This window comes from Porites lutea, chromosome 1 (assembly GCF_958299795.1).
Source record: "Porites lutea chromosome 1, jaPorLute2.1, whole genome shotgun sequence".
Lineage (NCBI taxonomy): Eukaryota > Metazoa > Cnidaria > Anthozoa > Scleractinia > Poritidae > Porites > Porites lutea.
Window position 1 is genome coordinate 11,021,730 of NC_133201.1, and position 15,428 is coordinate 11,037,157.

Below are 15,428 nucleotides of genomic sequence, written 5' to 3' on the forward strand. Positions count from 1 at the left end.
CGCTGTCTGTCGATACGTGTGGTTCCGCGTGAAGTTTAGCGATTTTGACCAAAGAAGTTGTGTAATGCTCTTCGAGTTGCTTGACTTTTGTGATCAGGGTATCAGCCATTGCTGCCGCTTGAGTTTCCTTTCCTCTCTTCCTTGCAACAGCGATCTGTTCCATGAGTGTGTCTACAAAGAGTTCTCCATACATACGGAACAGAGGGAGAGAAAACTCGTAGGAACTGACTCGGCTGTCTGATGGCATGAAGAAGTGGTACTGTTGGGTCAACATAGCGTTTACATTCTCCAAACAAGGGGCAATATCATCTGCATCACCTTGGTACGTTTTCTGGCAGTGCATTGCATAGCTCAGAATTCCACCACGGCTTGTCCCAAAAGCGTTCTTGATGTAGTCTAATTTCACTTCATCGATTTCTTGGTCCACGTACGATTTGAGCTGGTCGATTTCTTTCTTCAAACTGTTGTAAACGTCTTCTGCTTGTAAGCCCTTATTGCCGAAAGCCCCAGCCAGTTCTTTGAAGACCGCGCCCAGTATGCTCCCTGCAACTGGAATTTTTGCTATAACACCACTAGCCACGGCTATTGCAAGCCCCTTTACGTGCTTGGCAGCATTGGAGGTCTTTTCTGCCAGTTTAGTTGGTTTTATCTGTATTACCTCTTTTATAGGACCAGCATATTCTACGTTGTGGCATACAAACTCATCACCATTTACTCGGATGAGTGGAGTCACACCACATGCAGTAAGGATGAGGATCCACAGCATGGTTTGATTCAATGTCATTCTGTGGATTTTAAGAAGCAAGTGTTTAGGTATGGGTATATCCATTCCACCAAACTTAACTAAAACAACTTACTATAGTTTAAGGTAAGTATACATGTAATAAACGATGAATGGCCTGTTACAAAAGGTTGACGTACTCTTATTTAAAGTGTTTGAAATAACTACCCTTTTAATATTGGTTAGACAGGCCGATACTGATTAGGGAGTTAATGTGACGTAAGAAATAGGTTAACGCGTTGAAAAAACTTAACAACGGGTACCTATCCTTCCTAGCATTTAAAATAAATTAGAACAAATTCTTTCAATAGCGGCTGTTTGTATCTAACATCTTGTCACCGTGACTTTTTGCGTTAGGGTTTAACTTGTGATCGGCAGCAATATTTTAACGCATTTAATATGGAATGCCCAAAACAATTCATCCCAGCAGTCTGAGCAAGTTGACGAAATGAAGTGGTGGGTAAAATAAACATTTACACTCAAAGTCGGTTGCAGTTATCAATGCATCTTAATATTAATCATCATCATGATCGTCTTCCTCGTCCTCGTCACTGTCATTGGGGACCTTAAGCAACTACGACGACGACAACAACGTCAAAAACAATTGGTTTTATGAGCAAAACAACAGCTCTGCAGGTGCATCACGCTTTTTAATACATTTCTTTGACGTTCACTGCACGACTACGACGTGAAACCTCCCAATGTAACGTTTTGTGGAGGACATGCATTATGGACATACGAGGAGAGATTTTCCTTTATCTATTTAAACATGGATACTGAAGCCTACTTACTCATTGCCATCATCACCTCCATCATCATTATCATCATTCCTTCGCTACCTCTTTTAAAAAGCCGGTTAGAAATTTTAGTCATTGGCTGAAATGTTGTGCTTACAGATTAAAGACGGTGAAAGTTTCAGATCGGGTAAAGAAGAAAGTGTATATTTATACATTTGAAATTCAATGTTTCTTCTTTTAGTGATTTCAAATGTAAGTCCATGTGCGTCGGCAGAATCGTTTGTACCGTTTGGGGGGGGGGGGCATACATCCTTTTCTCCCCTTTTAAGTCCGAGGGTTAGGGTTAGGGTTAGGGTTAGGGTTCTTCACATTGCGAATGCCTTAAAAAAAAACGCGAGAAAGGAATAGTAGCAACTTTCAAAGTGTGAATGATCCACCATCCATATTATACTATTCTTAATATGCATATTTTTCCATTATTATTATTATTATTATTATTGTTGTTGTTGTTATTTTTGTTATTATTATTACTATTATTATTATTTTTTCATATATTTTTCTTAATGGTGTCATGTTTCTCGCTTTTGTACAAGATTTAAAAAAACAAATTCTCTGTGATGCAAATTTTACAGTTTTTTAAACGTCACACGAGGTTTATAAAAAGGGAGATTCAAATTGCACTCTGAACGATTTTTTGCACGATATGAGTTGTGTCTTCGCGCATGCTACAAATAGAAGAACAATGTAAAAGAAACGCTGAAATAATGTGCCTACTTCCTAAGTATCGTAGAGAGCAGTAGCCGAAAAGAGAATTATGATAAAATTGCTTCTTCTTCAGCTCATGCGCTGTACTCTCATGTGATCTCTGGGCGCCATTAAATAAATCCAATTATCTCTTTTTTTTATGTGTGTGACCAGTGAAAGTAAAATTTATTTAGAGGACAAAAATTTCTTCTTTTTCTTTTCTTCTTTTTCTTTAATAAGACAAAATTAGTTTATTGCAAACTTTCTTTTCACGATTAGATCTGAAAGCTTTGAAATAAGCCACTTCTTTACTGATACATACAAAACTGTACAAGTGTATAAACATGACTCACAGGGATCAGACTTGAAATCTACCTTTTCCTTACGGAATGTCAGTTGTCAGTCGCGATAGGTGGGGATTCTTCAGGTTTGTGACTGGAAGTGATTTTGCTTTATCATAACCATAAAGTTGAAATTAAAACTAAGCTAAAGACAAATCATCCCGAACGTTTTCTCTTAATGTTAAAGCACCTGCCTGAAACGTTAAGAAGCGGTGAGAGAAGCTGAAAAGTCTTGATCGATGGCTATCTAAAAAAAAGCACACACACACACACACACACACACACACTTGGCAAGGTTTTTTTATTACCTTACAGACAACATCAATCTTATTGTGTGTGTGTTTTTCTTGGCTAATCCTCAGTCTACGTGGGCAAATTCTGATACTCAACTGATGATTGATGTGAAAAGGGAATTCTGAGCAATTCTACAGTATTACCAATTTGCAATATGCCCATGCCTTCCAGCAGTTAAATGAAAAAATATATACATGACTTGTTTCTTACTTAAAACGTACGAGCGATGGCAAACCAAACAAAAAGGAAAATATAGCATTTTCTTTAATATCAAGTGATAACTTTTTATTTCAAAGGCTATTCAAAACAATTTAACACATGAATTTCAATTCGCATTCCGTTAAATTTATTATATTTTCAAACATATTGTGATGAACCCTATATGTCCTTTCGAAAAAATTTGTTTATACCATTGAAAGAAAACTAAATATAAAGATTTAGCCAGGGCTAAAAGCGACGCTCCCGTCAATGAATTTAAAATTTATATCCAACAATAGAACTTGTAATCCACAAATCAGTTAACTTTAGGGCATATGACTCTTGAGGGAAAGGCTAAGTGTGAAAAAAAATATTTGTAAAGCTTAATTGGTTAAGAAGTTATTGAGCTTTCAATTTCGTATTTTTCGCCATTTTGTTAAAATTTTTAGAAATTTGGTGGTTCTTAGAATGTCATATCTTCGCAATAAAATGAGATTTTCAAAAACTTTTTTCGCGTTTACGTTCTTCTCTGAGTATTCTTACAAAAAAAAATTGCTTACCTGTCCTGGCAGAAGATGAAACTGAGTTATTTTTTACTGTCAGTCTTATGACGCCATTTTCGCGCCAAAAACCGTCAACATTAAAAAATCAAAAAACATACGATTGTTTGGAATACAAAGTTCATGCAAAAACTCAGCTCAAACGGTTAACAATTGGAAACCTAGTTTGAACGAGACGACTTTCTGATGACTCTCTGGTGTTTAGTTTCATCCGCTTGAGCTTTTAGTAGGGAATTCAAACAGGACGCAAGTCTTGCATCAGAGCTATCTGGCTAGTTTTCTTAGTAGACAGAATCTTCCACGAAACTAAACTAAAGAAAAACATCGCAGATTGGCATTCGTTCGGCAAGTGACCGCGTCCGTGCGAGAATTAAAATTTTGTGTCTGTCTTCTTATTGATGATAAAAATTAGCCAATCAGCGCACGAGATATGATTCTCAGTTATTGTAAAATTTGCGTTAGCAATTGGGCTCCGCGGCGTAACAAAACAATGAAAAAAAAAGTGAACCATATTACTAGCTAAAAGAGCAAATAGAGATTTATTTTATTTCAGAGTCAAATTCGTAGTATTACTCAACAGAGAAAACGAGTTACAATACTGTTAAAAATATTGTTGTATGGCTAAAATTTTCTTTCCGAGGATAGATAAAGCCAGGGTTTGTCAACGTGCTGAAGGAAATTTTCATCCTCGGAAGAGAATATGAACTCAAAGACACGTAGGTTGGTCGTCACATGACTGGCTTAGGCCACAAAAAAAAATCTGACCAGGAGGTCTTCTAATATAACCTATACTTGTTCGCGCCTGCCAGGGTACAATCAATGAACCCTTTCTACAAGTATCTCTCAGTATCTGGTTTCAGTTTTAAGATTTAAGTGGTCGATAGGTGTCGAGAGTAAATCTAGGCGAAGATTTCCCTGAATATTCTTTCAATTTGACGGTGATTCCTTTTGCGGAAGCTATGCCGAGGAGCAAAATGTTGAGATTGTGAAATGTTGAGATGGCGAGTGTCATATCTATAATTTAACGAGAAAATGTCGGCGCCGGCATAAAGAAACCAATTTAACTTACATTGCACTAAACGAGTGTGGCAAATTATTCCTGAACAAAATCCTTACCGGGTTGTGGACTTCAGCAAACTTAGGCATTGTCAAGCCGAGCTTTTGCAGGTAAGTCGTGATGTTAAATCAGTTTTTTGTCAGTGGAAAATACCACGAAATATATCCAGCGGAAATGAGTTTTTTCCCACGTGTTCCATCATTTATTTAACATAATTATCACATGTATTTCTTTCGATTCTCTTCAATTTTCTCGATATTTCATTTATTTTGATGTAACATATGCCGCTAACGAAGACTGGCCTCGAGTATACGTCGCTAAAATCCTACTTCGTTTTGGCATTAATTTTGATCACCAAATCTTGAAAGCACTTTATTTGTGGAGGGAAATGTGCACCTTTTGTTTGTTTGGCTGGATTTGGGGCGCCGGATTTGGTTAGGGTTAGGGTTAGAGCACTTTAGAACAATGTTTATCTGCCAGTCTGCAAGTCTGCAGTCTGTATTTGTCGCACACCGGATATCGGAGATGCGCCCTGATTAATGACATATCAGTAATTAAGAACGAGGAAAAACATCAGACAGGTAAGAAAACTTTTAAGCTGCAAGTGATGTTAATATCATTCTCTAAGACATCAGTTATCGTAATTCAACGTTTGTTTAGTATTTGTGCATTCATTCATGTAGTATCATGGGTAGTGGATACGCGAAATCTACAGTTAACTTGCAAAAATGCTCTATTCATTCCTCTAGTATCATGGGTTACGATACCCAAAATCTGCAGTTAACTTGCAAAAATCTAGGAACCTCTGAATTTGGCGATTCTATTTGCGATGGTGACATACAAACTGTATGGTCGGGTCTATTTCTTTTACTTGATAATTAATGCACCTTTCCATTGTTTTGAACAGGTTATTATTTCTAAAAATCGAAGACGAGGTCACTGGGGTGGAACAGGAGGTCATTATTACCAATAATAACCTACTGTTCCACTTTAGTGGCGACAATAGTGGTTGTCTTTACACTAGGCTGTTATTGAGTAAGACTTAAGAGCTGCTAAGTTTTACTTAACAAAAAATACGTGTGAAGGCCTAAGTAAAATCTCAAGTAACTTTACTTTGCATCTCATTAAAGTTGGAAAGTTGAAACGATTCAAGAAAGTTTCAAGTGACTTAGCGACTTAGCGAACTTGCGGTTTCTAAGCTTTGAGGAAGGCGTAGGAAAATAGTCTTAAGTAAACCTGAAGTAAAAAAGACAGGTTGTGTGTGAAGCTTTCTTTTACTTGAAGAATTTAAAATTTACTTGTCTTGAAATATTTCTTAGCTTATTTAGGCTCTAGTATAAAGACTGCCAATGACCTGCTGGTTCTAAAACAATGGAACGGTATATTAAATCGTACAATGCCCTCGCTCCACGGCTTTGTTAGAAATAACCTCGCGCAGGCGCGTCTAGACATCCGCACGCCTCATTCTCTTCTCACTGGATTCTGTTCGTCTGGTAATTTTCTCTCATTGTCTGCCCTCTCTTTGGTAAATGAAAACCACCGACGCAGGCTTTTGTTTGGGACGTTTCCCAAATACGATTTTCCTATGAAGGCTTTTTTTTTCCTCTAAGGTAACTCAAACAGATTAAAATAACCAGGAAATTACTACGACATGCCTGCAGCCAGGTGAAACATTTTTTGGTTTTAAGATACATGCAGAGACCAGTTCAATGGGTCCCAAGGAACAAAACCCTCTGCTTTTCAAATAAAATGAGCTACATAAAATCTTTGTGCCCCCTAGTTTCTAAAGGTTTGCTAAGGCCCTGTAAGAGCGTTGGAGCTTAATGACAAAATTAGCTATCTTATTGGAAGAATTAATTTCATCAATGCCATAACTCAAATACTTTTGCACTGTTAATTTGTGTGGTTCAAATTTCAAATATTTTAAGTTGGCGAGTCCCATGAAACTTCTACTTAAGGATAGCCTGCGTGGCAGGCCTTTGTAAGGGAAGGGAAAAGGAGTTTTCGGCGCGAGAGAAACGCGAGGGGGAGCGCGAGGAGGGAGGGAAGGAAACGCCTCCCAGGAGACCATTCTTTTTCTCGTTTTTAACATCCACTAGCAAGGCAAATGTTAAAATCCTGATTGGTTAGTCTTTAAAACAAGTCAATCACAGCCTTAATACCTTCATCTGATTGGTTAAAATCAACATCATGCTACTGAGTAACTTAATCGATCTTTCAGTAATCATTATATGTTGTTAGTGAAGTGTGATGAGATTTTTGTACGGAATTATCGTTAGAATTAGAAATTGGAAGCATCAATTTCAGCTTCAAAGGAGAATAGAAGAAAGTAGTTAAAAGTTCCGTTTGAAGTAAAAGACCTGTCAGCCAGATGAGTTTTACTGAGTGCTTTTGAGAAGTCTCATCTCCAAACAGTCGTACGGTCTTTGTGCTTGTTATCTGCTATTTGACCTCAAACTCCTATCGCGAAGGCTACGCTTTATCAACGACCAGATTATTGAAGACGAAGCGATCAATAATCCTTAAAGGTTTTTGGTTTGAGGACATCTTCTTGCTGGTTATAGACGTTATAAAACCGCCAGGAACTTACTTTAATAATTGAGTGCAGCTTTCTTGTAGATCTTCAAAGTTCAGCAATTCTTTCCCTGCTATCATCGCTCTGCTGGATCCAATTCGACAGTCAGCAAAGTGTTTTTAATTTTTCTCGGACAAACATTGCATTCAACTTGCGAAGTCCAGCACGATTCCTTCAGGGAACAATGTAATAGATTTATGGCAGCCTGGGTTTTATATAACAAGCCACGCATTGTTGCAACTTTCTTCTTTCAACCGAGGAGGGTTTTTGAACTTTTTTATATATATATAGTGCCTTCGTTAAAGATTTCTTGTTTACGGAAAACAAAAGCGAGAAAAACAGTACGAGAAATACCTCTAAAAATAAGGGTATCGCGGCCAGACTTATTTGAAAGCTAGTCATTCACAGTTTGCGCTATTTTTGCATACATAATTAGAAGTCGGGATGGCGAAAACAATGGTTTTCTGGCAGGCGTTTCCCTCGCTCCCTCCCTCCTTGCGCGCCCCTCGCGTTTCCATCGCGCCCAAAACCCCCTTTCCCTTCCTTTTTAAACGCCTTACACGCAGGCTAACTTAAGGAGGAACTTTCCTTCTATAAGAAGACGCTGCTGTTTAGGGGGAAAAAGTGATTCGGAAAAAGTGCGAAGATCAGAACCAGTGGAGCAGTAAGCTACTGCATGAATAAAATTTTTTGCAACCCTGATTTTTGCTCCAGCTAGCAGAAAAATCCAAACAAAAAAACTAATCAAAACGAAACGCACCCAAAATTAAGTTCTCAATTGATTTTTGAACGAGGCTACCATATGCAGCTGTATTTCACTCTGTAGTTGCACAAATCAACAGAAGATAAGGTCGGACTCTACCTAACATTTTATCTGGCAAAAAGCCCTAGCTAAAACGGCAAAACTATCGCATAAATTAGTTGAAGGTGCATGATGGAAAATGGAGAAACAGAAGTCTGTACTCACCGGAAAAAAGTTGAAAGGAAGAACTACTGAACGTCTCTTGAATGTCAGCACGCTTAGAGTGATTTTACTTGATCCGTGATCATAGAATATAAAACAACTAGTGTACAATAGCGACAAGTAAACAAAAGACGGCAATGGAATTAGTGCATAATAGAGATCCCTCACATTACTCCAACACCATATGCTAATGAGTCACAATCGTAGGAAGATCCACTAAATATGTAAATGATCTTTTCGACGCACGGGTAAGTTTTGTTTTCTTTGTCTGGTAATCCCTATGCGGTCTCGCGGCATTTATGGGGCATTGCAGTGCGATTATTTTTTTTTTTTTTTTACCAGTAAGTCAAAGATCGTAGAAGAAGTTAAAATAAAACCTGGGCGGAATTTCAAAAGATACTTTAAGCAGACGGAAATGCACTTCTTTTTTCTTTTTTTTCTTTAAGATGCTGACATTTTCCCAATTTTCCTCTGACAGTTTTTTCGAAACTCAACTGCATCTCACATACGTAGACATTATTTATAAGACTGAAGGATCGAAAAAATTCAATTTTTGGAAAGATTTTTATTTTGCTTTATCTGCAAATTACTTGTTACAGAGACATGCAAGTCACGTGTGTTTGATATATCAAAATTGGTCATCGTACATCATCCAACACTGACCGGCTGGAAATTTTACTGTGAAGAACGAAAGCATCAGGACATACATACTATCGTTTCCAAGAGAATCATCGATCGATAAAAGGGATTACACGAATTGTTTCCCAAAACCTCCAAAAAGCTAAACAGGCTTTTTGTCACATAATTCGTCTTTTATCTGATGGTTCTTTTCGTGTCTGCCGCAAATAAAGGAAAAGTTATCCATGGGAAAACACCTCGCGTGTTTTACAGTTTAGTGGACTTTTGCACTATAGTGGCTCTAGTTGCAGTTATGTGAAGGATCTCTAATAGCGCGTAGTATTCGTCTATCTATTCCCTAGTTGGAACATCACTCTAAGGGTGACTCCAACAGAGTGCTTTGCATCTAACTGCCTAATTTATGAACTTTACTCACAGCTCTTATGACTCTTATCAGAACGACTAACAACATTTTTCAGATTAAACAATAAGTTAAGCTTTTAATTTAGCGTCTTTCATCTTTTCACGTCTCTTTTATTCATATTAGGGTGATTTCACTTGAAATTTATGAAGGTAGTAGAAAACTACGCGCCATTATGACTAATTCCATTGTCTTCTTTTGTCTACTGCGTGAATCAACCTTCATATCAATTTGCCCATTATAATGACCAAAATGAAACGTGATTCACTAACCCGTTAGAGACAAAGGAAAACAAAATTCAAAGCAAGGATTCATTGAGCCACCACAAAATACTCCGGCCTGGCTGTAAAACCTGTTCACAAGAATGTATTCGATATATGACAATCCACTTTCGTTAAGGTCGGCGTCAGTGGCACAGCTACGCTCCGTTACAGAGACCGCTTCGAAATATCTACTTGCCTCTAGATACAATAATAGCGTCGCCCCTCCTTAAAAACTCTAGTTTTTATGATACAGCTCTTTTGTTTTGGGGCTAGACGCCATTCAACTCATCTCAACCAAACATATGACGCTCCAGGTTATAATAGCTGAGAATCAACTCTTCAACCATTCACATAACTTAACTGAGTAGCGAAACGGCGTTTTTTCGTCAGTTTTGGCTTATTTTCATGCTAACTCCTATCAAAACCGGTCCGAGCCTGAATTTCGGACGATTATTTCGAGTTTTTTTTTATTTCGACCGGCCGTTAACACCGTCCAGTGAAGTCACCACTCCTTTGCTTTAATTCATGCAAAAGCTAAACAATGTTCAACTACCAAACAAAGAAATATCGTCTGGAAATGACTACATCATAAAGAACTGCTTTACAGTATCTGTTAGCCTGATCCCCTACCCTTTTCGACGCCTCCCCTACCCCTTTCGACGCCTGCTACGTAGGCTAAGTATCTGTACTCTGAATAGCCTCCCACGCAGGCTTTTTTAGGGGAGCTCGTTTTTCATCTCTCCTCACAAACGCCTGCTCAACCGAAGACAACATTCCTTTCCCATTGTTTTATTTGCGCGGTAAGTGACCAATCAACAATTGTGCAATAATTTGTTGACAGGCTAAACACGACTAAAACGTGACCCTAGAGTCACCGTTTTCCTTCCTTTCTTTCCTTCGCTAAGGTTATGCAGTGCATGGAGTATTCTAAAATTTAACTAAATCTTATTTTTGCCCCTGTGAATCTAACATTTATTAGAGGTCCTCAAAGCTTTCCCAGTGTTTCATGTAGATCGAGTAATTACAGATTACCTTGCGGTCAAGGTAAACTTTCCAGAATTTGGAAAGCACAATGTGATTGGCTAAGCATGGGAAAGGAATGTTGTCTTCGGTTGAGCAGGCGTTTGTGGGGAGGGATGAAAAATGAGCTCCTCTAAAAAAGCCTGTGTGGGAGGCTATACTCTGAACGAATCTGTTCAATTATCAAACTTGATCTCAATCACGCAATGAAATAAATACACCACACACTTTAAAAACACATCAATTTGATTTTATTGAAAAGATTCTATTTGGTCCCTAACGAAGAAGAAAGGAAACAAGAAAACAAGAAAGAAAAGCTTACATAATCATTACACTTAACTTCGCATAAACGCCAAAAACAAAGGTCACAAAGCAGCTCTAAATGAAAAATAGGTACGCAATGCGTACAGGCGTCTACTGCGGAATTTCAGGGAACGAATGGAGCAAAGTAAGTAATGAAATTCAGGTTACCTTTTATCAAGGATTGGAGAGGGTATTTGTATATTACGTATTTGTAGTAGTATTGTTTTGGGGCTAGGTTCCACCGTTAACTCATCTCAACCAAACGTATAAGGCCCTAGGTTATAATAGCTGAGAGTCAACTTTTCAGCAATTCATACTTAACTGAGCAGCGAAACGGCGTTTTTTCGTCAGTTTTGGCTTGTTTTCATTCTAACTAGTATCAAAACTGGTCCTTCTTAGATTATGGAAAATAATTTTTAAAAAAATGTAAGCAAGGCAAGGCAAGGCAAAGGTTGATGGGACAGCTATGAATGGGAAAATAACTAAAAACGAATTTCATTGATGAAAAATTTAAAAGCCTTCTGATCCAGGTCCCTAACCAGGGAAGGGGGCTGCAAGGGGTGCGTTCGCACCCCCCCCCCCCCCCCTCCCCACGGGCCCCAAAGGTCCGCATTTGGATACTCAATACTGAAGTCGGTTAAACTGAACTTTCAAACTTAACAGTGATATTTAAACAAACTCAAAGAATGAAAAAGCAGTAGTGTATTCACTGGGAAAATAAAACCAGCTGCACTCTAATAACCCGAGCCATTCAGAACGTTTCAATGAGCGCACAGATGTCCGAGCTTATCTAAATGAATAAGGAAATTAACATGCGCACGCTTTGCACGGGAGTTAACGACAAGCGAGCCAATGATAAGGGAGCGATCTCACAATTTTTGTCAGACACGTCCGCTAACGCGTCGGGTAGTGTTCTCTATTTGTACGAACGCATGAACGCCCGAAGATGCAAAATTAGTTTTTTGTGTACTACGTTATGGGTAGGAGAGAACAGGAAAATAGAAAGAGGAAGGCTGCAGCTAAATCTTGCCAGTCTCTCGAAACATGGGTCAGTAAACAGGGGCGGATCCAGGATTTTTTCAGGACGGGGTGCACTCGTCTCTTGGTCTACTTCAACACCAATAAACCACATAGTTTTTTTTGCAGAATACCAGTTGTATTAGAAAACCGCAGGTCATCTCAGGGGGAAGGGGGGGTGCGCACCCCCTGCACCCTCCCCCTAGATCCGCCCCTGGTAAAGTACCCTGTCAAGAGCCATCAGACGCTGACAATGACAGTGCAGTCTGCAATGACAGCCCAGCTGAAACCACTATCTCAGTTAACTATAGTTTTACAGCGAGATATAGAAGGTAAATCATACTTATTTTCGCAATGTCCACCAGTCTTGATCCCATTATTATGCTCTGAGATTTAGTCCCTACTCCTCCAGTGTCCTCGATATGAAACAAACTCGCTTGATAAAAAACCAGTGAGGGAACACAGCGTAACAATTCGGAGAGGGACTGGGAGGGTTAATCTAAAGCAGCAATCCACAGGCATCCCAAACCATCAAAATAGAAGTTTTCGAGACACAAAGAGGGAAAATATATTTAATGTTTCTCTTGGTCTCTTATCGTCATTTCCTGATGTCATGACAATATTCTATGAAAAGCCGATGTCTTTAAGGCGGCTGCGTACATATAACAGGGCATGCATGGGCCAGGAAAGGCTGTCGTCCCTCGTACTAATGCACATACATTATCAAGTTAAAATTGTTTTGGATGAGGTGGTAAATCTGTTTGCCACGAAACACCCACGGAGGCTGGAGCTCGGGACTATTCTGACGGATTAGTTTCGTAGTATTTTGATGTATCATTTTACGTTGTAAAATTACTCCTTTATAACTTAATTCAAACAGTTGTATTCGACAAATGTAATATTCAGTTCCTACCGTGTACTTTGCCATTACAATTTCTCATGTATTGCTACTTTCCTAAATAAACGGATCAGACAATAAAAAATACATTTCGGTAGTCTGGTCCACTTTGGCCTCGTTAGCATCCCCCCTCCCCCCCCCCCCCCCCCTCCATAAAATCCTGGTTACGGTCCTGTCATCATGATATTTTTTTGGTCTTTTAAGACTCTTTGCGGAAGTGATCACTTTTTAAGGGTGATTTGTTAGCCTCTGTACAGACGCCCCCTTCCCTCCAAAAAAAAAAAACTCCCCTTTTTTAGGGGAGGGTGGCGTTTGAACATGGGCTAGTGATTTGGTTGCTCTCGTTATATCTTATCTGTAGTTCCTGTCAATATGACTTTTCTAAGGGACTTAGCCAGCATCTCGTCACCATTAGAACAAGGAGTACTTAGAGCGCTTTTCATCTGTAAGAATTGGCCGACCGGCCGGTATATTAGACTTTCAAAAAAGTCCATCGTCCGATTTAATATGGCTCCTTAGCTCTCGCTAAGAACCTCGTGAGGTCGACTTTTAGCAAGTCTAAGAGAGTATGTGTCCAGTACTGAGAACAGTAAAAATTGGTCCTGGCTAAAGTGGCCCTGCAGCTTGTAACTCAGTCCCAATTTTCAACTTGCAACTCTAACTTGCCACTGAGACTCGCAAAATACCCGGTCTCAAAAAGAAATAGGGAGCTTAAGCGAAGAGAACACTGACCGGAAGTTCAATGTATCGCTTGATGGAACGACATGCAACGACATACAACGACTCTGGATGCCTTTTTCTTATCTCCTGCTGTACGAATTTGTGGAGTCAGCTCAGAGCACTGAAAGAGAGACTATCAACTACCGGTTGCCATTTTTGATGTCCGGGACGTCAACGTTCACGTTGCTTAAGGTTTCTAATAGCACCAAATGGAACGTAAGGCTGAAACGTTTATTTCAATAGTGACATGCTTTGTGTGAGGCTAAAAAAACTTGTAAGCACTCCCTGACGTTCACCCTAACTCGGAAATGAAAATGACGATTTTCTGGGCGTAGCCATCTCTTTTCTTTTTCAGTATTAATTTCGTGTACTTACTGTCTCCGGCACCCATCAATTTCCTGTGTTAGGTCGTGAATTTGCCAAATATTAGATTGAATAAACTGAAAAGCCGGCATGCATTCCTGGCGTGCTTTCCTGGTGTACTCCGCGGCTCTATAATGCTCATCGCTCTCCTTGCGACATTGAACTTTATACCAACAACATTAATGTCTCCGATAAGTCCCTCAGCTTACCGACTCATTCTTAACCATGGAGTTTCCACAAACTGGTTTAAAACAGCCGATCCCTTGTCAAAGTACAACGATCGAAACATTGAAGACATCTCACTTAAGGGCTTCACAAATGTTAGGCTTCGATCTAGGGCAGATCTGTATTCACCACCGTACAATTCCACTGATTTCAGCTATTTTCTAAGGAAATGGACAGTAGTGGTTGACAAATGTCTCGAGGTTGGCGTCGCCCTGATCATATCGTGGATCAACCATCGCGCTCAAGCATATGCATCGGAAGATGATCGGAAAGATTATGTAGCTTGGTGGACAGCTGTGGCAAAGCAACTCCGCGATAAGGACTACAGTCTAAGCTTCAATCTCTTTACAGAGCTTGGGCTAGATGGCTGTGGAGGAAAAAAGTCAACCTGTGGCGAAAGCCTTCGCATGAGACCCGACAAATACAACCGCTGGACTTCTGATGTGGTTGCAGCGATTCGTGCAGCGGGAGACAGAAATAATAATCGTATACTAATCCTTGGGTCACCAGGAAAAACGGGAAAGGACTTGGACAAGATCGACAAAGATATTTACAGGAACGATCGGTTTATGTTGGCCGAGTGGCACATCTATGCGTCGGGGCCAAACAAGAAAATGGGAGGGCAGAAGTACTGGAGCGGGGACGGCCGCCCTAAAGGACGTGAAAATGTCAATAAAGCCGTAAGGCAGGCCACAGACTTCACCGATAGTAGCGGTCTGCCAACGTACCTTGGGGCATGGATGCCAGCGGACAACAAAGATGGGAGTTTGGACCAGGCGGAAGTAATAAACTTTGCTCGTTACTTTGCGATCACGCTAAAAGAGAAAGGGATTCCTTGGTCTCTCAATGTACTCGACCGATACTATGACACCGAGAAAAGCAGGTGGTTAACTGAGAGGCAGAACATTAAGGGAAGAATACTGAATATGTCATTAGTGCTAGATAATATCATGGAAGTTATGAGAGCGTCCGGGGAAGAAAAAGAATTGAACCAACCAAAGGGAACTGAAAATGTTCAAAAGAATAACGGCTTATTTCGAAATACATGTAACATGCCCTTCTATCAGAGAATGTCGCTAGTCATAATGGCTTTCAACACTTTCTTTTACTAGTTCTTGAAACTTCCTGCTAAAAAACTAACAAACAAAAAATAAAAAGTGGCACATGGCTCATTCACTTGCCGATGTGTAGATTTAGAAACTGTGTCAGAGCCAAGACCAGTGAGAGACCTCTCCGGTCAATACGAATGTGCGTGACAATTTTTACGTCGTAGTTATCTACTTAAAAAGCTGACATCATCACGAGACATGGTGTTTATTTCAAAACTGT

At 39.6% G+C, this 15,428-nt stretch overlaps 1 protein-coding gene across 1 annotated transcript; it reads left to right on the forward strand.

The window, feature by feature from the left end:
* Positions 1 to 13,997: 13,997 nt before the first annotated feature.
* LOC140947380 (uncharacterized) lies at positions 13,998 to 15,211 on the forward strand. The gene has a single exon (XM_073396502.1). The coding sequence runs from the start codon at positions 14,009 to 14,011 to the stop codon at positions 15,209 to 15,211; it is 1,203 nt and encodes a 400-aa protein (XP_073252603.1). The 5' UTR covers positions 13,998 to 14,008.
* The last annotated feature ends 217 nt before the right edge of the window (positions 15,212 to 15,428 follow it).